At 39.4% G+C, this 21921-nt stretch overlaps 1 protein-coding gene across 1 annotated transcript in view; it reads left to right on the top strand.

The window, feature by feature from the left end:
* The window catches only part of LOC117339305 (vitamin K-dependent gamma-carboxylase-like), a 37724-nt gene that overhangs the window by 13545 nt on the left and 2258 nt on the right, over positions 1-21921 (top strand). Inside the window, exons 4-15 of the mRNA XM_033900825.1 lie at positions 852-1017; positions 2152-2230; positions 3208-3314; positions 4518-4681; positions 6149-6321; positions 10970-11062; positions 15058-15189; positions 17375-17532; positions 17742-17920; positions 19097-19227; positions 20216-20363; positions 21609-21771. Of these exons, the coding sequence (XP_033756716.1) occupies positions 852-1017; positions 2152-2230; positions 3208-3314; positions 4518-4681; positions 6149-6321; positions 10970-11062; positions 15058-15189; positions 17375-17532; positions 17742-17920; positions 19097-19227; positions 20216-20363; positions 21609-21771 (1693 nt within the window). The remainder of the gene's footprint in view (positions 1-851; positions 1018-2151; positions 2231-3207; positions 3315-4517; positions 4682-6148; positions 6322-10969; positions 11063-15057; positions 15190-17374; positions 17533-17741; positions 17921-19096; positions 19228-20215; positions 20364-21608; positions 21772-21921) is intronic.

The raw sequence follows: 21921 nt of genomic DNA, 5'->3' as shown, positions 1-21921 counted from the left end.
GGACCATGTTACTATAGATATTGTATACAGGTGTTGTGGGGACCATGTTACTATAGATATTGTATACAGGTGTTGTGGGGACCATGTTACTATAGATATTTTATACAGGTGTTGTGGGGATCATGTTGGAGTACAGCCCAGCTGTGTATATTACTGTAGATATTTTATACACGTGTTGTGGGGACCATGTTACTATAGATATTTTATACAGGTGTTGTGGGGACCATGTTACTATAGATATTTTATACAGGTGTTGTGGGGACCATGTTACTATAGATATTTTATACAGGTGTTGTGGGGACCATGTTACTATAGTTATTTTATACACGTGTTGTGGGGATCATGTTGAAGTACAGCCCAGGTGTGTATATTAATATAGATATTTTATACAGGTGTTGTGGGGACCATGTTGGAGTACAGCCCAGCGGTGTATATTACTGTAGATATTTTATACAGGTGTTGTGGGGACCATGTTACTGTAGATATTGTATACAGGTGTTGTGGGGACCATGTTGGAGTATAGCCAAGCTGTGTATATTACTATAGATATTTTATACAGGTGTTGTGGGGACCATGTTGGAGTACAGCCCAACTGTGTATATTAATATAGATATTTTATACAGGTGTTGTGGGGACCAGTCGTGTATATTACTGTAGATATTTTATACAGGTGTTGTGGGGATCATGTTACTATAGATATTTTATACAGGTGTTGTGGGGACCATGTTGGAGTATAGCCAAGCTGTGTATATTACTATAGATATTTTATACAGGTGTTGTGGGGACCATGTTACTATAGATATTTTATACAGGTGTTGTGGGGATCATATTAATATAGATATTTTATACAGGTGCTGTGGGGATCATGCTAGGACTACTGTACAGAATCAGCTGTTTAATGTTCCTGCTGACATACTGGTATATATTTCTGTTGGACAAGACAAGCTGGAACAACCATTCCTACCTTTACGGCCTCATGGCCGTCATACTGCTGCTTTGTGATGCCAACAGATACAGGTATAGATGTTACTACAAATGTAACTGGTCTGTTACTACAGACATGACTGGTGTTACTACAGACCTGACAGGTATAGATGTTACTACAAATGTAACTGGTCTGTTACTACAGACATGACTGGTGTTACTATAGACATGACTGGTGTTACTACAGACCTGACAGGTATAGATGTTACTACAAATGTAACTGGTCTGTTACTACAGACATGACTGGTGTTACTACAGACCTGACAGGTATAGATGTTACTACAAATGTAACTGGTCTGTTACTACAGACATGACTGGTGTTACTATAGACATGACTGGTGTTACTACAGACCTGACAGGTATAGATGTTACTACAAATGTAACTGGTCTGTTACTACAGACATGACTGGTGTTACTACAGACCTGACAGGTATAGATGTTACTACAAATGTAACTGGTCTGTTACTACAGACATGACTGGTGTTACTATAGACATGACTGGTGTTACTACAGACATGACAGGTATAGATGTTACTACAAATGTAACTGGTCTGTTACTACAGACATGACTGGTGTTACTACAGAAATGACTGGTGTTACTACAGACATGACTGGTGTTACTTCAGACATGACTGGTGTTACTACAGACATGACCAATGTTACTACAGACATGACTGATGTTACTACAAATGTAACTGGTCTGTTACTACAGACATGACTGGTGTTACTACAGACCTGACAGGTATAGATGTTACTACAAATGTAACTGGTCTGTTACTACAGACATGACTGGTGTTACTACAGACATGACTGGTGTTACTACAGATATGACTGGTGTTACTATAGACATGACTGGTGTTACTACAGACATGACTGGTGTTACTACAGACATGACTGGTGTTACTACAGACATGACTGGTGTTACTACAGACATGACTGGTGTTACTACAGACATGACTGGTGTTACTATAGAAATGACTGGTGTTTCTACAAACACAATATATATAATAAATGTAAATATGGCCTTTGAAATCTAAAGTGATACCTCATAATGATCGTGGAAGTAACATTTTCTGATATGAATCCCCTCGGTCATTATCATCTTAATTTTAATGGGAATATTGTGTCGATATTTCTAAATTGTTTTTTGTTTCTTTTTGAGAACAGGTCACTGGATGGACTGTTAAGGCCTGAGTTAAGGAACTGCCATGTTCCTCTGTGGAACTACACCTTACTCAGGTGTCAGGTATGAACAGACACAGTGTTGATGAGCTCACCAATGGTGGCTGATGGTGTGGTGCAGCATTTGATAACCCATCTGGGGGGGATGGGGGGATTTTATGTCCCCCATCTGTCTGTAACACCCAAGTTTGTCAGCGCTAGCGGCTTCATTCCTTGGGAGATTTTGATCAAACTTCACACAATGATAAAAGACCATGCTATCTCTGATAAGTCAGAGTTTCAGGGTTTTTAGATTCAGGTCAACGTCACTGTAGCTATTTTTATTTGGGGCCAGTAGGGGACATGTATTGCTTTAGAAATACCCAGTATGCTTGTTTATTTCTGTATTTAAATCTTGTTTTGATATCTTGGCAGTTTGTGTTACTGGGAATTAAAAGGTGATGGGGATATATACAAATGATGGGTTTGGTATGGCAAGAGAGGCAGGGGACAAAAGGGGAAAATTCAAATATTTTACTAGAAAACAAAAATACATATTGTATAACCTGCATGTTTGCCCAGGTTTGGTTTTGTATTGTTTAACGTCCTATCAACAGATATGGTCCATTTACGGGTGGCATCACTTGTGTGTAAGATTCATGCTTGTGGTGTGTTATTGGTGTGTTATTGGTGTGTTATTGGAGGCTGCAGTGTATTGATGTTTTGTCTCCTTGTGATAGAGTGAAACTGACACTGAGGCCTACTGCCAAAGATAGTGAACAGGACAATCAATCTGGTTACATTGTACAGACAACAAGTGAACCGTTCCTGAAATGCTGGAATTTTAAACAGCAGTAAAAACTACCATTTTAGAGACTCCAGTATGTTTATGGGACAGCTCAAAATCTTCCTGATAACGGCAATTTTTGGTAAATTTTTGATCCATTTCCATCAAAGAGGAGATTATGACATATTTCTTGAAAAACATTGTATTTATTGCTACAGGAGTTTTGAGATTTTAAAGTTAATTCTTCATCATTATCAAATGTTTTTGTTGAACAGATATTCCTGGTATATTTTATTGCTGGGCTAAAGAAGTTAGACATGGACTGGGTGACAGGGTACTCCATGCAGAACCTCTCCAGTCGATGGGTGTTTGATCCTTTCAGGTGAGAACTGATAGATAGGTCATCTTGAAGAACAACATACAGGTACCTTGTAAATGAGACCTTAATTACACCTTGTCTATGTCATGATATTTCATTCACTTTCCTTAAAAAAAGAACCTGTCTGTTAATTTTTTTCTTGAAATCGGCACTAACCCAAAATAGATTTACCCCTGACATATATATCACCCACACAATGTACAGTGACTGTACCCCTGACATATATATCACCCACACAATGTACAGTGACGGCCCACTGTACCCCTGACATATATATCACCCACACAATGTACAGTGACTGTACCCCTGACATTATATCACCCACACAATGTACAGTGACTGTACCCCTGACATTATATCACCCACACAATGTACAGTGACTGTACCCCTGACATATATATCACCCACACAATGTACAGTGACAGCCCACTGTACCCCTGACATATATATCACCCACACAATGTACAGTGACTGTACCCCTGACATTATATCACCCTCACAATGTACAGTGACTGTACCCCTGACATATATATCACCCACACAATGTACAGTGACTGTACCCCTGACATTATATCACCCACACAATGTACAGTGACTGTACCCCTGACATTATATCACCCACACAATGTACAGTGACTGTACCCCTGACATATATATCACCCACACAATGTACAGTGACAGCCCACTGTACCCCTGACATATATATCACCCACACAATGTACAGTGACTGTACCCCTGACATTATATCACCCTCACAATGTACAGTGACTGTACCCCTGACATATATATCACCCACACAATGTACAGTGACGGCCCACTGTACCCCTGACATATATATCACCCACACAATGTACAGTGACTGTACCCCTGACATATATATCACCCACACAATGTACAGTAACTGTACCCCTGACATATATATCACCCACACAATGTACAGTGACTGTACCCCTGACATATATATCACCCACACAATGTACAGTGACTGTACCCCTGACATATATATCACCCACACAATGTACAGTGACTGTACCCCTGACATATATATCACCCACACAATGTACAGTGACGGCCCACTGTACCCCTGACATATATATCACCCACACAATGTACAGTGACGGCCCATTGTACCCCTGACATATATATCACCCACACAATGTACAGTGACTGTACCCCTGACATATATATCACCTCAATTTGTTTTAGATTGCTGCTGTCAGATGATCAAATTGATTTGTATGTGGTTCACATTGGCGGACTGCTGCTTGATATGTTCCTCGGTTTCTTCCTGTTCCTCGACAAGACAAGACCAGCAGCTCTTTTTTTTGGCTCTTCTTTCCATTTCATGAACTCCCAGATGTTTAATATAGGTTAGTAATTAAATGTTGTCTACACTATTTTAAATTGTCCTTAGAAAGACAAATTCAAATGAAGTTGATTATATGATTATATTATAATATTATATGTGACTGGAAAGTTTGTTCAACTGAATGACCTTGACCTACCTTCAAGCTGACACTATGTCAGATGTATCATATTCTTAACTTAAAAACAAAACATCAACTATCAGTATGTATTTCAGAACAAAGGTGACCATTAAAGCCCATTGGACCTCTTGTTGTAAACATATCTGTATCAGTATAGGTACAAACATTTAACCAAATAAGCACCTTGTTTGTAATATCTTACAGAAGATATTGAATTCTTTATCTACAGGTATGTGATAGTGAATTATTGTCTACAGGTATAAGATATTGAATTCTTTGTCTACATGTATAAGATATTGAATTCTTTGTCTACAGGTATGTGATATTGAATTCTTTGTCTACAGGTATGTGATATTGAATTCTTTGTCTACAGGTATGTGATATTGAATTCTTTGTCTACAGGTATGTGATAGTGAATTATTGTCTACAGGTATAAGATATTGAATTCTTTGTCTACAGGTATATGATATTGAATTCTTTGTCTACAGGTATATGATATTGAATTCTTTGTCTACAGGTATATGATATTGAATTCTTTGTCTACAGGTATGTGATATGAATTTTTGTGTACAGGTACAAGATATTGAATTCTTGGTCTACAGGTATGTGATATTGAATTCTTTGTCTTCAGGTATGTTATATTGAATTCTTTGTCTACAGGTATATGATATTGAATTCTTTGTCTACAGGTATGTGATAGTGAATTATTGTCTACAGGTACAAGATATTGAATTCTTGGTCTACAGGTATATGATAGTGAATTATTGTCTACAGGTATGTGGTAGTGAATTCTTTGTCTACAGGTATGTGATAGTGAATTATTGTCTACAGGTATGTGGTATTGAATTCTTTGTCTACAGGTATGTGATAGTGAATTATTGTCTACAGGTATGTGGTATTGAATTCTTTGTCTACAGGTATAAGATATTGGATTCTTTGTCTACAGGTATGTGATATTGAATTCTTTGTCTACAGGTATGTGATAGTGAATTATTGTCTACAGGTATGTGATAGTGAAGTATTGTCTACAGGTATGTGATAGTGAATTCTTGGTCTACAGGTATGTGGTATTGAATTCTTTGTCTACAGGTACAAGATATTGAATTCTTGGTCTACAGGTATGTGGTATTGAATTCTTTGTCTACAGGTACAAGATATTGAATTCTTGGTCTACAGGTATATGATATTGAATTCTTGGTCTACAGGTATGTGATATTGAATTCTTTGTCTACAGGTATGTGATAGTGAATTCGTTGTCTACAGGTATGTGGTATTGAATTCTTTGTCTACAGGTATGTGGTATTGAATTCTTTGTCTACAGGTATGTGATATTGAATTCTTTGTCTACAGGTATGTTTTCCTACATGATGTTGGCCACCTTGCCTTTATTTTGCTCTCCTGACTGGCCAAGGAAAGTTCTTCAAAGGATTCCCTTGCCATGTGGTCTCAACACACCACAGCAACTACAGTCTAACGTGCACTGTGTGTACCCTAGAAAATCACCAAAATCTCACAAAGAGCAGGTAACATAATTCTATCTAAGCTAAGTTCACCGTACCTGATGGGCAAGTGAGCTTTGTGTGGTGTCCGCTGTCCATCAGGCTGTCTGTACATCTGGCCATTGTGTGGTGTCCACTGTCCATCAGGCTGTCTGTACGTCTGGCCATTGTGTGGTCTTCGCTGTCCATCAGGCGGTCTGTACGTCTGGCCATTGTGTGGTGTTCGCTGTCCATCAGGCTGTCTGTACGTCTGGCCATTGTGTGGTCTTCGCTGTCCATCAAGCTGTCTGTACATCTGGCCATTGTGTGGTCTTCGCTGTCCATCAGGCTGTCTGTACGTCTGGCCATTGTGTGGTGTTCGCTGTCCATCAGACTGTCTGTATGTCTGGCCATTGTGTGGCGTCCGCTGTCCATCAGGCTGTCTGTACGTCTGGCCATTGTGTGGTGTTCGCTGTCCATCAGACTGTCTGTACGTCTGGCCATTGTGTGGTGTTCGCTGTCCATCAGACTGTCTGTATGTCTGGCCATTGTGTGGTGTCCACTGTCCATCAGGCTGTCTGTACATCTGGCCATTGTGTGGTCTTCGCTGTCCATCAGACTGTCTGTACGTCTGGCCATTGTGTGGTCTTCGCTGTCCATCAAGCTGTCTGTACATCTGGCCATTGTGTGGTCTTCGCTGTCCATCAGGCTGTCTGTACGTCTGGCCATTGTGTGGTGTTCGCTGTCCATCAGACTGTCTGTATGTCTGGCCATTGTGTGGCGTCCGCTGTCCATCAGGCTGTCTGTACGTCTGGCCATTGTGTGGTGTTCGCTGTCCATCAGACTGTCTGTACGTCTGGCCATTGTGTGGTGTTCGCTGTCCATCAGACTGTCTGTATGTCTGGCCATTGTGTGGTGTCCACTGTCCATCAGGCTGTCTGTACGTCTGGCCATTGTGTGGTCTTCGCTGTCCATCAGACTGTCTGTACGTCTGGCCATTGTGTGGTGTCCACTGTCCATCAGACTGTCTGTATGTCTGGCCATTGTGTGGTGTCCACTGTCCATCAGACTGTCTGTACGTCTGGCCATTGTGTGGTGTCCACTGTCCATCAGACTGTCTGTACGTCTGGCCATTGTGTGGTGTCCACTGTCCATCAGGCTGTCTGTACGTCTGGCCATTGTGTGGTGTCCACTGTCCATCAGACTGTCTGTACGTCTGGCCATTGTGTGGTGTCCACTGTCCATCAGACTGTCTGTACGTCTGGCCATTGTGTGGTGTCCACTGTCCATCAGACTGTCTGTACGTCTGGCCATTGTGTGGTGTCCACTGTCCATCAGACTGTCTGTACGTCTGGCCATTGTGTGGTGTTAGCTGTCCATCAGACTGTCTGTACGTCTGGCCATTGTGTGGTGTCCACTGTACATCTGGCCATTGTGTGGTGTCCACTGTCCATCAGGCTGTCTGTACATCTGGCCATTGTGTGGTGTCCACTGTCCATCAGACTGTCTGTACGTCTGGCCATTGTGTGGCGTCCACTGTCCATCAGACTGTCTGTACGTCTGGCCATTGTGTGGTGTCCACTGTCCATCAGGCTGTCTGTACGTCTGGCCATTGTGTGGTCTTCGCTGTCCATCAGGCTGTCTGTACGTCTGGCCATTGTGTGGTGTTCGCTGTCCATCAGACTGTCTGTACGTCTGGCCATTGTGTGGTGTCCACTGTCCATCAGACTGTCTGTACGTCTGGCCATTGTGTGGTGTTCGCTGTCCATCAGACTGTCTGTACGTCTGGCCATTGTGTGGTCTTCGCTGTCCATCAGGCTGTCTGTACGTCTGGCCATTGTGTGGTGTTCGCTGTCCATCAGGCTGTCTGTACATCTGGCCATTGTGTGGTGTTCGCTGTCCATCAGACTGTCTGTACGTCTGGCCATTGTGTGGTGTTCGCTGTCCATCAGGCTGTCTGTACATCTTGCCATCTTTCTGTCTGTCCAGTGTCAACATTTCCATTTAAACAACTATTTCTCAATAACTAAGATGCCCATGGTCATCATGTTGGGCCAGTGGCATACTGGTATAAAAGGTTACCAAGTTTCTTTAAATGATGAGTACCTACTTTCAAGGTCATGTCTGTTTGTATTTTTTAACAACAATGAACAAGAGGTCCAGGGTAAATGTATATTGTCACAAGCATGCTAGAAGGTCAGAGGTCAAACATGTCAAAATATTTATACGACTTCTTCTCAATAGCCAATGGCAAGGATCGAGACACTGGGTCAATAGTATGTTCTAGTGGATGGCTACCAAGTGTGTTAGAATGAATGATATTGACTTACTTTGAAGATCAAATGTGTTTGATTTTAATTGATGTGTCTGAATCAACAAGAGAGGCAGGGGGATGATATTTGATGAGGAGCATGCTATGCTGAAGGGCTACAAAAACAAAGTTTACATACTCCAATATTTGAATGAAGAGGTAATCAGCTTAATCAGCATCTACATAAGTTATTTAGATAAATTTAATTTTAAAGTTGCTGGTGTAGCATTAGAATTATACAGGCCCATTGGGCCTCTTGTTATATTTGGCCCACAATCATCATACAACCCTCACATGTCTATTTTAAGTATCTCATGCACTACTCGTCACTGGAACTTCATACTAGGGTCATGGGTGAACAATCAAGGTGAGGCAGTGTCTCATGTACCAAAAGTAGGTCACTCTGACCTACATTTTGGCCTTTGGCCTACATCAAACTTCTTCCTTTGGAGATGGGTTCATTTGTATTGAACTTCTGATATTGTCTGCTAACTTTAGTGATATTCCTGATATTGTCTGCTAAGATTAGTGATATTCCTGATATTGTCTGCTAAGATTAGTGATAATCCTGATATTGTCTGCTAACTTTAGTGATAATCCTGATATTGTCTGCTAAGATTATTGATATTCCTGATATTGTCTGCTAACTTTAGTGATAATCCTGATATTGTCTGCTAACTTTAGTGATAATCCTGATATTGTCTGCTAACTTTAGTGATATTCCTGATATTGTCTGCTAAGATTAGTGATAATCCTGATATTGTCTGCTAGCTTTAGTGATAATCCTGATATTGTCTGCTAACTTTAGTGATATTCCTGATATTGTCTGCTAACTTTAGTGATAAGCCTGATATTGTCTGCTAAGATTAGTGATATTCCTGATATTGTCTCCTAAGATTATTGATATTCCTGATATTGTCTGCTAAGATTATAGTGATAATCCTGATATTGTCTGCTAACTTTAGTGATAATTCTGATATTGTCTGCTAACTTTAGTGATAATCCTGATATTGTCTGCTAACTTTAGTGATAATCCTGATATTGTCTGCTAGCTTTAGTGATATTCCTGATATTGTCTGCTAGCTTTAGTGATATTCCTGATATTGTCTGCTAACTTTAGTGATATTCCTGATATTGTCTGCTAACTTTAGTGATATTCCTGATATTGTCTGCTAAGATTACAGTGATAATCTTGATATTGTCTGCTAAGATTATTGATATTCCTGATATTGTCTGCTAACTTTAGTGATAATCCTGATATTGTCTCCTAAGATTATTGATATTCCTGATATTGTCTGCTAAGATTATTGATATTCCTGATATTGTCTGCTAACTTTAGTGATAATCCTGATATTGTCTCCTAAGATTAGTGATAATCCTGATATTGTCTGCTAAGATTAGTGATAATCCTGATATTGTCTGCTAAGATTAGTGATATTCCTGATATTGTCTGCTAAGATTAGTGATATTCCTGATATTGTCTGCTAGCTTTAGTGATATTCCTGATATTGTCTGCTTACTTTAGTGATAATCCTGATATTGTCTGCTAAGATTAGTGATAATCCTGATATTGTCTGCTAAGATTAGTGATATTCCTGATATTGTCTGCTAGCTTTAGTGATAATCCTGATATTGTCTGCTAACTTAAGTGATATTCCTGATATTGTCTGCTAAGATTAGTGATATTCCTGATATTGTCTGCTAGCTTTAGTGATATTCCTGATATTGTCTGCTAAGATTAGTGATATTCCTGATATTGTCTGCTAACTTTAGTGATATTCCTGATATTGTCTGCTAAGATTAGTGATATTCCTGATATTGTCTGCTAGCTTAAGTGATAATCCTGATATTGTCTGCTAACTTTAGTGATATTCCTGATATTGTCTGCTAAGATTAGTGATATTCCTGATATTGTCTGCTAAGATTATAGTGATAATCCTGATATTGTCTCCTAAGATTAGTGATATTCCTGATATTGTCTGCTTAAGGAAGTGATATTTCTGAATTCATTCACATTACATCACCAAATGCAAAATTTGGTGTCTGGAATGAGTTCTTACTCAAATTTATAATCATTGTGTTCTTGGCATATAACATTCAGTTAGGGACTGTAATTCACAGAATTATCTTGTTTTATATTATCTAATCGATCATTATAGACAATAGCAGGTGTCATCATACACTATACCGGAAATCTTGTTATCGTACACAAGTCTTTACCTGAAATCATGGTTTGTTGGTTAGGTAGATAAGGTCACCTGGAAGTTTGGATTTAATTGCTAAATGCTGTCTAAGGGTGTCTGATGTCCAACAATGTCTGCCTTCAGGGGTAGATGGCCATTTGAGTAGGTGTTACAATCTATTTCTGTTTTCTATTTACAGGGTTCAAGGATCCACCATCAACTGTTCTCCGGTGTCACCGTCATCTACCTTATAACACAGATGTTTCTACCGTACTCCCACTGTATAACCAAGGTAACACTGTACTCCCACTGTATAACCAAGGTAACACTGTACTCCTACTGTATAACCAAGGTAACACTGTACTCCTACTGTATAACCAAGGTAACACTGTACTCCTACTGTATAACCAAGGTAACACTGTACTACTACTGTATAACCAAGGTAACACTGTACTCCCACTGTATAACCAAGGTAACACTGTATTCCTACTGTATAACCAAGGTAACACTGTACTCCCACTGCATGTATAACCAAGGTAACACTGTACTCCTACTGTATAACCAAGGTAACACTGTACTCCCACTGTATAACCAAGGTAACACTGTACCTCACTGTATAACCAAGGTAACACTGTACTCCCACTGTATAACCAAGGTAACACTGTACCTCACTGTATAACCAAGGTAACACTGTACTCCCACTGTATAACCAAGGTAACACTGTACCTCACTGTATAACCAAGGTAACACTGTACTCCCACTGTATAACCAAGGTAACACTGTACTCCCACTGTATAACCAAGGTAACACTGTACTCCCACTGTATAACCAAGGTAACACTGTACTCCTACTGTATAACCAAGGTAACACTGTACTCCCACTGTATAACCAAGGTAACACTGTACTCCCACTGTATAACCAAGGTAACACTGTACTCCCACTGTATAACCAAGGTAACACTGTACTCCTACTGTATAACCAAGGTAACACTGTACTCCCACTGTATAACCAAGGTAACACTGTACTCCCACTGTATAACCAAGGTAACACTATACTCCCACTGTATAACCAAGGTAACACTGTACTCCCACTGTATAACCAAGGTAACACTGTACTCCTACTGTATAACCAAGGTAACACTGTACTCCCACTGTATAACCAAGGTAACACTGTACCTCACTGTATAACCAAGGTAACACTGTACTCCCACTGTATAACCAAGGTAACACTGTACCTCACTGTATAACCAAGGTAACACTGTACTCCCACTGTATAACCAAGGTAACACTGTACCTCACTGTATAACCAAGGTAACACTGTACTCCCACTGTATAACCAAGGTAACACTGTACTCCCACTGTATAACCGAGGTAACACTGTACTCCCACTGTATAACCAAGGTAACACTGTACTCCCACTGTATAACCAAGGTAACACTGTACTCCCACTGTATAACCAAGGTAACACTGTACTCCCACTGTATAACCAAGGTAACACTGTACTCCTACTGTATAACCAAGGTAACACTGTACTCCCACTGTATAACCAAGGTAACACTGCACTCCCACTGTATAACCAAGGTAACACTGCACTCCCACTGTATAACCAAGGTAACACTATACTCCCACTGTATAACCAAGGTAACACTGTACTCCCACTGTATAACCGAGGTAGCACTGTACTCCCACTGTATAACCAAGGTAACACTGTACTCCCACTGTATAACCGAGGTAACACTGTACTCCCACTGTATAACCGAGGTAACACTGTACTCCCACTGTATAACCAAGGTAACACTGTACTCCCACTGTATAACCAAGGTAACACTGTACTCCCACTGTATAACCAAGGTAACACTGTACTCCCACTGTATAACCAAGGTAACACTGTACTCCCACTGTATAACCAAGGTAACACTGTACTCCCACTGTATAACCAAGGTAACACTGTACCCCACTGTATAACCAAGGTAACACTGTACTCCCACTGTATAACCAAGGTAACACTGTACTCCCACTGTATAACCAAGGTAACACTGTACTCCCACTGTATAACCAAGGTAACACTGTACTCCCACTGTATAACCAAGGTAACACTGTACTCCCACTGTATAACCAAGGTAACACTGTACTCCCACTGTATAACCAAGGTAACACTGTACTCCTACTGTATAACCAAGGTAACACTGTACTCCTACTGTATAACCAAGGTAACACTGTACTCCCACTGTATAACCAAGGTAACACTGCACTCCCACTGTATAACCAAGGTAACACTGTACTCCCACTGTATAACCAAGGTAACACTATACTCCCACTGTATAACCAAGGTAACACTGTACTCCCACTATATAACCAAGGTAACACTGTACTCCTACTGTATAACCAAGGTAACACTGTACTCCTACTGTATAACCAAGGTAACACTGTACTCCTACTGTATAACCAAGGTAACACTGTACTCCTACTGTATAACCAAGGTAACACTGTACTCCCACTGTATAACCAAGGTAACACTGTACTCCCACTGTATAACCAAGGTAACACTGTACTCCTACTGTATAACCAAGGTAACACTGTACTCCTACTGTATAACCAAGGTAACACTGTACTCTCACTGTATAACCAAGGTAACACTGTACTCCCACTGTATAACCAAGGTAACACTGTACTCCCACTGTATAACCAAGGTAACACTGTACTCCTACTGTATAACCAAGGTAACACTGTACTCCTACTGTATAACCAAGGTAACACTGTACTCCCACTGTATAACCAAGGTAACACTGTACTCCTACTGTATAACCGAGGTAACACTGTACTCCTACTGTATAACCGAGGTAACACTGTACTCCTACTGTATAACCGAGGTAACACTGTACTCCTACTGTATAACCAAGGTAACACTGTACTCCCACTGTATAACCAAGGTAACACTGTACTCCTACTGTATAACCAAGGTAACACTGTACTCCTACTGTATAACCAAGGTAACACTGTACTCCCACTGTATAACCAAGGTAACACTGTACTCACACTGTATAACCAAGGTAACACTGTACTCCTACTGTATAACCAAGGTAACACTGTACTCCTACTGTATAACCAAGGTAACACTGTACTCCCACTGTATAACCAAGGTAACACTGTACTCCCACTGTATAACCAAGGTAACACTGTACTCCCACTGTATAACCAAGGTAACACTGTACTCCTACTGTATAACCAAGGTAACACTGTACTCCCACTGTATAACCAAGGTAACACTGTACTCCTACTGTATAACCAAGGTAACACTGTACTCCCACTGTATAACCAAGATAACACTGTACTCCTACTGTATAACCAAGGTAACACTGTACTCCCACTGTATAACCAAGGTAACACTGTACTCCTACTGTAACACTGTACTCCTACTGTATAACCAAGGTAACACTGTACTCCCTCTGTATAACCAAGGTAACACTGTACTCCTACTGTATAACCAAGGTAACACTGTACTCCCACTGTATAACCAAGGTAAACAGCAGGTGGACTAACGACCTGTATTGGTACTCCTGGGACGTAATGGTACACTTTTGTCCTGTATTATCGAAGGTTACAACACATGGACTAACGGCCTGTATGGGTACTCCAGGGACATAATGGTACACTTTTGTCCTGTATTATCTAAGGTTACAACACGTGGACTAACGGCCTGTATGGGTACTCCTGGGACGTAATGGTACACTTTTGTCCTGTATTATCTAAGGTTACAACACGTGGACTAATGGCCTGTATGGGTACTCCTGGGACATAATGGTACACTTTTGTCCTGTATTATCTAAGGTTACAACACGTGGACTTAACGGCCTGTATGGGTACTCCTGGGACGTAATGGTACACTTTTGTCCTGTTATCTAGGGTTACAACGCGTGGACTAACGACCTGTATGGGTACTCCTGGGATGTAATGGTACACTTTTGTCCTGTATTATCGAAGGTTACAACACGTGGACTAACGACCTGTATGGGTACTCCTGGGACGTAATGGTACACTTTTGTCCTGTATTATCTAAGGTTACAACACGTGGACTTAACGGCCTGTATGGGTACTCCTGGGACGTAATGGTACACTTTTGTCCTGTTATCTAGGGTTACAACACGTGGACTTAACGGCCTGTATGGGTACTCCTGGGACGTAATGGTACACTTTTGTCCTGTATTATCTAGGGTTACAACTCGTGGACTAATGGCCTGTATGGGTACTCCTGGGACGTAATGGTACACTTTTGTCCTGTATTATCTAGGGTTACAACTCGTGGACTAATGGCCTGTATGGGTATTCCTGGGACATGATGGTACACTCATGGTCCACTCAACATGTACGCATTACCTACCGTGACCTGGACACTGGAGAGCAAGGCTACCTGGATCCGCATGTAAGTATTCCAGAATTTGTTATTATTGTGTGGAGACAGCTAAATGCAATATGTCTAAAGAAAAAGATTGGGAACAGAAATTAAATTTTGGAGTTAACGCCTTGAAGCTGTTTTCAGGTATGAACATGTAGTTGTGTCCTTTTTGTTAATATATTCATTTCCATGTCTCTGATAGGGATCAAACCTGCGACCTTTTTGATTCTACAACTGCGTTTTGTGGGGATATTAAATTTGGGTCCGTCCATCCTTATGTGCATCCAAAATTACTGTTTATTTTCCTTTCCGGGCCACAACTTCAAAACTGTTCCACTCAACTCCACAAAACTTTCTGTATATATCATGTTAGTGCCCTAGTTGTGCCTTTTGCTGTTGACGACATTTAATTTATTTGCTTCCCTGCCTGAAGGGTAAGTAAGCTTATAGGGATCAAATAACTTAAAATCTTTAAACAACTTCTTTTCGATAACCAAGAGACCCAGGGAGTTGATATTGGGTCTGTAGCATGCTGGGGTGAAGGGCTACCAAGTTTGTACAAATGAATGACCTTGACCTTTCATGGTGAGAGCAGTTAAATAGGCTAAAATATTTCCATGACTTCTTTTCAATAATGGAAAGGTCCATAGACCTTATATTTGGCTCGTAAAATTTTAGAAAGTTTGTTCAAATGAATTATAATTTAAGTTTGAAAGTGTCAAATTGGCTAAAATATTTAAAAGACACATTTTCAAATAACTGCAAGGCCCTGAGATCTTGTATATGGTCTCTGATACACTTGCATGTTCTTAATTATGTTGATGTATGAAAAGGATCACTGGAAAGCAGGTGAGCGATTCGGGCCCATTGGGCCCTTGTTTGATTTCTATTGGAATTCATTCAAACTTTGTAAACATTATCAGCATAGGATGACAGCTTAATGGTATGAACATGTTGGCCCTGACTGACCCCCTGGGCTTATGGGCAGGGCAAAAATGACCCAAAAATGCCAAAATAAATTAAATTAACTTAAATATTTCAAGACTCAGCTAGGTGACCATTACATATATATATGTATATATTTAAGACTAGATAGTTTGTTCAAATGAATGACCTTGATCATAATATAAGTTTGAAAGAGTGAAATTGGCCAAAATATTTAAATGAAACCTTATAAACCCTATAAAGGCCTATAGACCTCTTGTTAATGAATACTGCTAATTGGATTGGAGGTTCTTCATTTAGCTTTATTTCAGACAAAGTAAAACCTCTGTAAAGAATATGTTGCAGCCAATAAATATTGGCAAATTTGTGATTTTTAGAAATTTTGTTTCAGTATTTTGGGATAAAAAACATACAACTTTTATACTCTCATTGTCAGCCACAATAACTTTTACATTATAGACAATAGCAGGTGTCATCATACACTATACCGGAAATCTTGTTATCGTACACAAGTCTTTACCTGAAATCATGGTTTGTTGGTTAGGTAGATAAGGTCACCTGGAAGTTCGGATTTAATTGCTAAATGCTGTCTAAGGGTGTCTGATGTCCAACAATGTCTGCCTTCAGGAGTAGATGGCCATTTGAGTAGGTGTTACAATTTATGTCTGTTATCTATTTACAGAGTTCCTGTAAAAAAAGATTTCCTCCTACATTTTTCAACCAATCTCTTTAAAACTTAGTGGGCTTCATAGCCATGATAATATCATAGTGGTGTTTTCCTGAGTGGCATTTTCACAATGATTTTTTATTTTTTCAAGATTTATTGCCCTTATATGTTTATCCCTGTAGATCCTCATCCGCAGTTTTCAACATTTTTTTTAGTATTTGTAGAATTTGTTAAGACAATTCTACATTAACAAAAATTTGATAAGACTTGCGTTTCAATATTTGTATTCAGTAGATACAATTATAATTACTCTTTGTATGGGACATGAATATATCATTGTTCTACTCTAGGGTACTCTTGTTCTAGTTTTGAGTGAAATCTTCAGGTTATTAAATTCAAAGTACAAATGTATAAATATGTTGGCTTAGTCCTGATCATGATTATATACAGAAGTAGGGACATAAAATACATATCATTACATGTAATCGTTATTGGGTAATCTTTTCTTCTCTAAGTTTGGGTTACAGACAAGTAATGAATGATCTTTTCCTCTCTAAGCCTGGGTTACAGACAAGTAATGAATGATCTTTTCTTTGTTAGGCGTGGGCTCCAAGCCAGAGTAACCGCTGGTCAAGTCATGCTGATATGGTCAAACAATACACAACATGTATAGCTGATCGATTGACAGAGTACAACATCACCAATGTAGAATTGTATATGGATGTGTGGAGGTCCCTCAATGACCGCTTCCAACAAAGGTAAACTCATTTTTTTTAATTTTGCGACATTTCATGTAAAATAAGGAAAATTTCTGTTATAACGTATTTTTTGAACGCTAACAATCACAGTTTTCAATTGCTGTCTGGGTTTATGATAAAAATCTTAACAAATGTTACTTACGGGGTATATCAAACTCTGGTTGAGATGTATTTTACAGAATGCTGATTGAAGATTCCTGTTGTTTCAGGCTCTATGATCCCAATGTAAACCTACTTACCACTCAGTGGGGAGCGTTCTCCGAAGTATCCTTCAGCTTTCCCTTACTGAGTGACCTGTCGGACTGGAGACGGAAGCTGTCCGAGATACAGGCAGAACTTTACAGTTTATCAAACTACACAGATGTCGTATTTGTGGCAGACTTTCCAGGTATGCTTCCCTATATTTCATGTAAAACTCAGGTATCCAAAAACAAACATAGGACTCAGGTATCCAAAAACAAACATAGGACTCAGGTATCCAAAGAAAAATCTGTCGTTTGGTGAGACCATTAGAAGTTTCAAAGTCACATTTTATTACCATGGTGTATCATCCAGCATTCCTCCTTCAGCTGTCTGGGAATCATCTGCCCAACATTTCCCTTTAAGAGGCTCAGGGTCATAATATGGAGTAAGTCGTATGTTGAGATAATTGAAGGCTTAAAGGGCCACCGAGTTTTTTCAAATCAATCATGTTGACCTATTTTCAAGGCCATAGGAATCAAATGTCTTAAAATCTTGTAAGACTTTTTCATTAAGTGAAACCCGGGGTCATGATATGGGGTCAGCAATATGGAGGGATGAATTTAAGGGCTACCAGGTTTTTACCCATCATCATATAGTCCACCATCACCAGAAAGTGGGCTATTCCAATTGCCCTTTGTGTGTGGTCTATCATCCCATCCACCTGTTCGTAATAACTCTTTGTTAACACTATTTTCTGAGAAGTACAGAAAGGTCATGACCCTTGGTCCCTTTGTGTGACTATTTGATTTTGAGTCTGATCAGGAAAACAAAATTGCTGACAGACAGCTGTCTTGGATTTCTGAAGTTGAAGTTAAAATTACTGGGCTAGGTGCTGGCTGGTATGAAGCCCAACAAAGCCCATGTTCAAAGGTCACAGGGGTCATATTGGTTCAAACACTGAAACAGAACCAAAAGGCATGGAGTTGATTTGTAGTTCGATCCTTGTAGTTTTTGAAAAGGTAATGACCCTGACTCATATTCAAGGTCATTAATGAACGGGAATCAATTATTCTCAAATGAAAGGCCCGGCTTCCTTATGGACACTAGCAGGGCCCCAGTTGGAGAAATAAAGGTTTGTCCAGGCCCCAGTAGGAGAAATAAAGATTAATCTTTTCTTTTGAACAGAAACCTATAGAAAGATTTTCATCAAATTTTGTCTGAAACAATAATCTGTGAATAAGGGAATTTTATTTTGTACAAATGGAGGGTTTACCCTCCCCAGTGGCAGAGGTACGTGACCCAGAATGGCCCCAGTTTACAAGGTAATCAAACTGCTACGTAGAGATCCTAAACAGTACTGATATCGGTATTTGGTTTGTAGGACTGACACTGGAAAACTATATACAGCCTGATCTAGGAAATACCAGCATCACGGTACTCAAAGGCAGGATCATTGTGGAACTTGTGGACAGGAAACAAAACTTCTCTCTCACAGAGGGACAGAAGATGCAGGTACTCTCATGAAAATACAATAATTCCATGACAAAAAGATGGAAAAATGATTGTCTTTATAAAATTGTGTGTAGACTAATTTAAATTTTAAAGTTTCAAAAAACATATAGAATTTTACAGTCTTTACTTCCCTTGTTAACTCACCTGGTGTGAAGAACCACAGACCAGGTGAGCTTATGCCATACTCTGGCGTCCATCTGTCCGTCCGTCCATCAGCAATAACATTGTGAACATGATAACATGAGTGAATATCAACTAAATTTAATGAAAGTTTGTATGCAGCCATAAATCAGCAAGATCTCGGACGAGAAACTGACAGACTTATAGCCCTTTGTAATAATATCATTATTGGACCTGGTGAACATGGTAAATGGAGTAAATTTCAACCAAGTTTGATGAAACTTTGCATTTAGCCAAGCTCTTGATCTTGAGTTCGACAATGAGAATTATTCATCTGTAACTTACAGAGTTATTGCCCTTTGAAATATGTTATTGTGAACAATTTTTTAGTTCACCTGGCCCAAAGGGTAAATCTTTCAAGAATGCTACTAGTCCTTCAAAACTAAATGGATTTTGATAAAATTTGGTCTGGAAAATTATTTGGCAATGTTGTATGTTGCATAAATGAAGGATGTGACAACCTTAGGATGAGAGAAAGGGGCCCCAAAAGAAGGATAATGTAGCAAAAAAAATAAAACTTAATTACTTTTTATTTTTTTCAAGAATGACAGGATTTAGTCAACCTGTAGTTTGAACCATTGTTGGTAGATTCAGTTCACAGGTAGGAAAATATTTGAAACTTAACTTAAATCTCAGAGTACTTTGCCATACTTACTGAAATATCCAGGTGAGAGATGCAGGCTCTCTGGGCCTCTTGTTTTGGATAGTGAGCCCTCTGGAAATCTTGTTTAGGATAGTGAGACAACATCGGCCCTATGGACCTCTTGTTTACTTGAATGATTACATGCTTGTTTTGTTGTCTTTAAAGCTACCTCCAGATGCCTTCCATAATGTGCATACAGTGTCATCGGAGCCGTCCTGCTACATGTACATTTACATTAACACCACCAAGGAAATCTTCATGCACAACTTAGAGGAGTACAGGCAGGCTGTCAATGCCTCAGCCAATGGCACAGGTAATTTTATTCTTTCTATCAATCCATGTCCTAGGATGATTCTACCCTTCTGTCAATCCATGTCCACAGGTAATTTTATTCTTTCTGTCAATCCATGTCCACAGGTAATTCTATCCTTCTGTCAATCCATGTCCACAGGTAATTCTGTCCTTCTGTCAATCCATGTCCACAGGTAATTCTGTCCTTCTATCAATCCATGTCCACAGGTAATTCTGTCCTTCTATCAATCCATGTCCACAGGTAATTCTGTCCTTCTGTCAATCCATGTCCACAAGTAATTCTGTCCTTCTGTCAATCCATGTCCACAGGTAATTCTGTCCTTCTATCAATCTATGTCCACAGGTAATTCTATCCTATCAATCCATGTCCACAGGTAATTTTATCCTTCTGTCAATCCATGTCCACAGGTAATTCTGTCCTTCTGTCAATCCATGTCCATGGGTAATTTTAGCCTGTCAATCCATGTCCACAGGTAATTTTATCCTTCTGTCAATCCATGTCCATGGGAAATTTTATCCTTCTGTCAATCCATGTCCACAGGTAATTTTATCCTTCTGTCAATCCATGTCCACAGGAAATTTTATCCTTCTGTCAATCCATGTCCACAGGAAATTTTATCCTTCTGTCAATCCATGTCCACAGGAAATTTTATCCTTCTGTCAATCCATGTCCACAGGTAATTTTATCCTTCTGTCAATCCATGTCCACAGGAAATTTTATCCTTCTGTCAATCCATGTCCACAGGTAATTTTATCCTTCTGTCAATCCATGTCCACAGGTAATTTTATCCTTCTGTCAATCCATGTCCACAGGTAATTTTATCCTTCTGTCAATCCATGTCCACAGGTAATTTTATCCTTCTGTCAATCCATGTCCACAGGTAATTTTATCCTTCTGTCAATCCATCTGATCGCAATAGGTCATCTGAGATTTCATCAATCTGTGCATGGAAAGCTAATGTCAAGAGAGTATTTTGTCAAAAACTAGTCTGAATATTTCAGAAATACAGCAAAATAAACCATTCATCTATCTATCTTCGATTGGAAAAGTCGGCAAGTTTCAATGAGATGAATACAAAGGTTTGCTCTGATTGGTCAAAAAAAGAAAAACTTATATTTTCACTGCAAATCTTATATTTACACTGCTCATCGCTGCAGACAAAATATAAGTTTTATCAGTTTGATAGATTTCTTTGGCAAAATCTCTCAGATGACGATAAATGCATATTTTCACGATTATTTTCAGATTTAACAGGGGAGTTGATGAAAAGGTTTGCAAATGATCCCAACGTCCCACAGTACAAAGACCAACTGCTAAAAGAAGGGATGAAAAAGGAGGAAAAGACACGCTCATTCTGGCATATAACAACTCACTTTTTATATCGCAAATATCTAAAGTTAACCCGAAGGTAATGTATTTTCAGCTAAAAATATATTTTCAGTATAATTAATAATATTCTAAGCCCATTTTATCTGTTATCATATCTTGTATCTGTTTACAGTTTACATTTTTAAATAAAGGTACCAAAGATTTGATCACTTTTATCATTTTTAATTTT

The sequence above is a fragment of the Pecten maximus genome, chromosome 1, assembly GCF_902652985.1.
Source record: "Pecten maximus chromosome 1, xPecMax1.1, whole genome shotgun sequence".
Lineage (NCBI taxonomy): Eukaryota > Metazoa > Mollusca > Bivalvia > Pectinida > Pectinidae > Pecten > Pecten maximus.
This window is presented reverse-complemented; position numbering and strand designations above follow the sequence as displayed.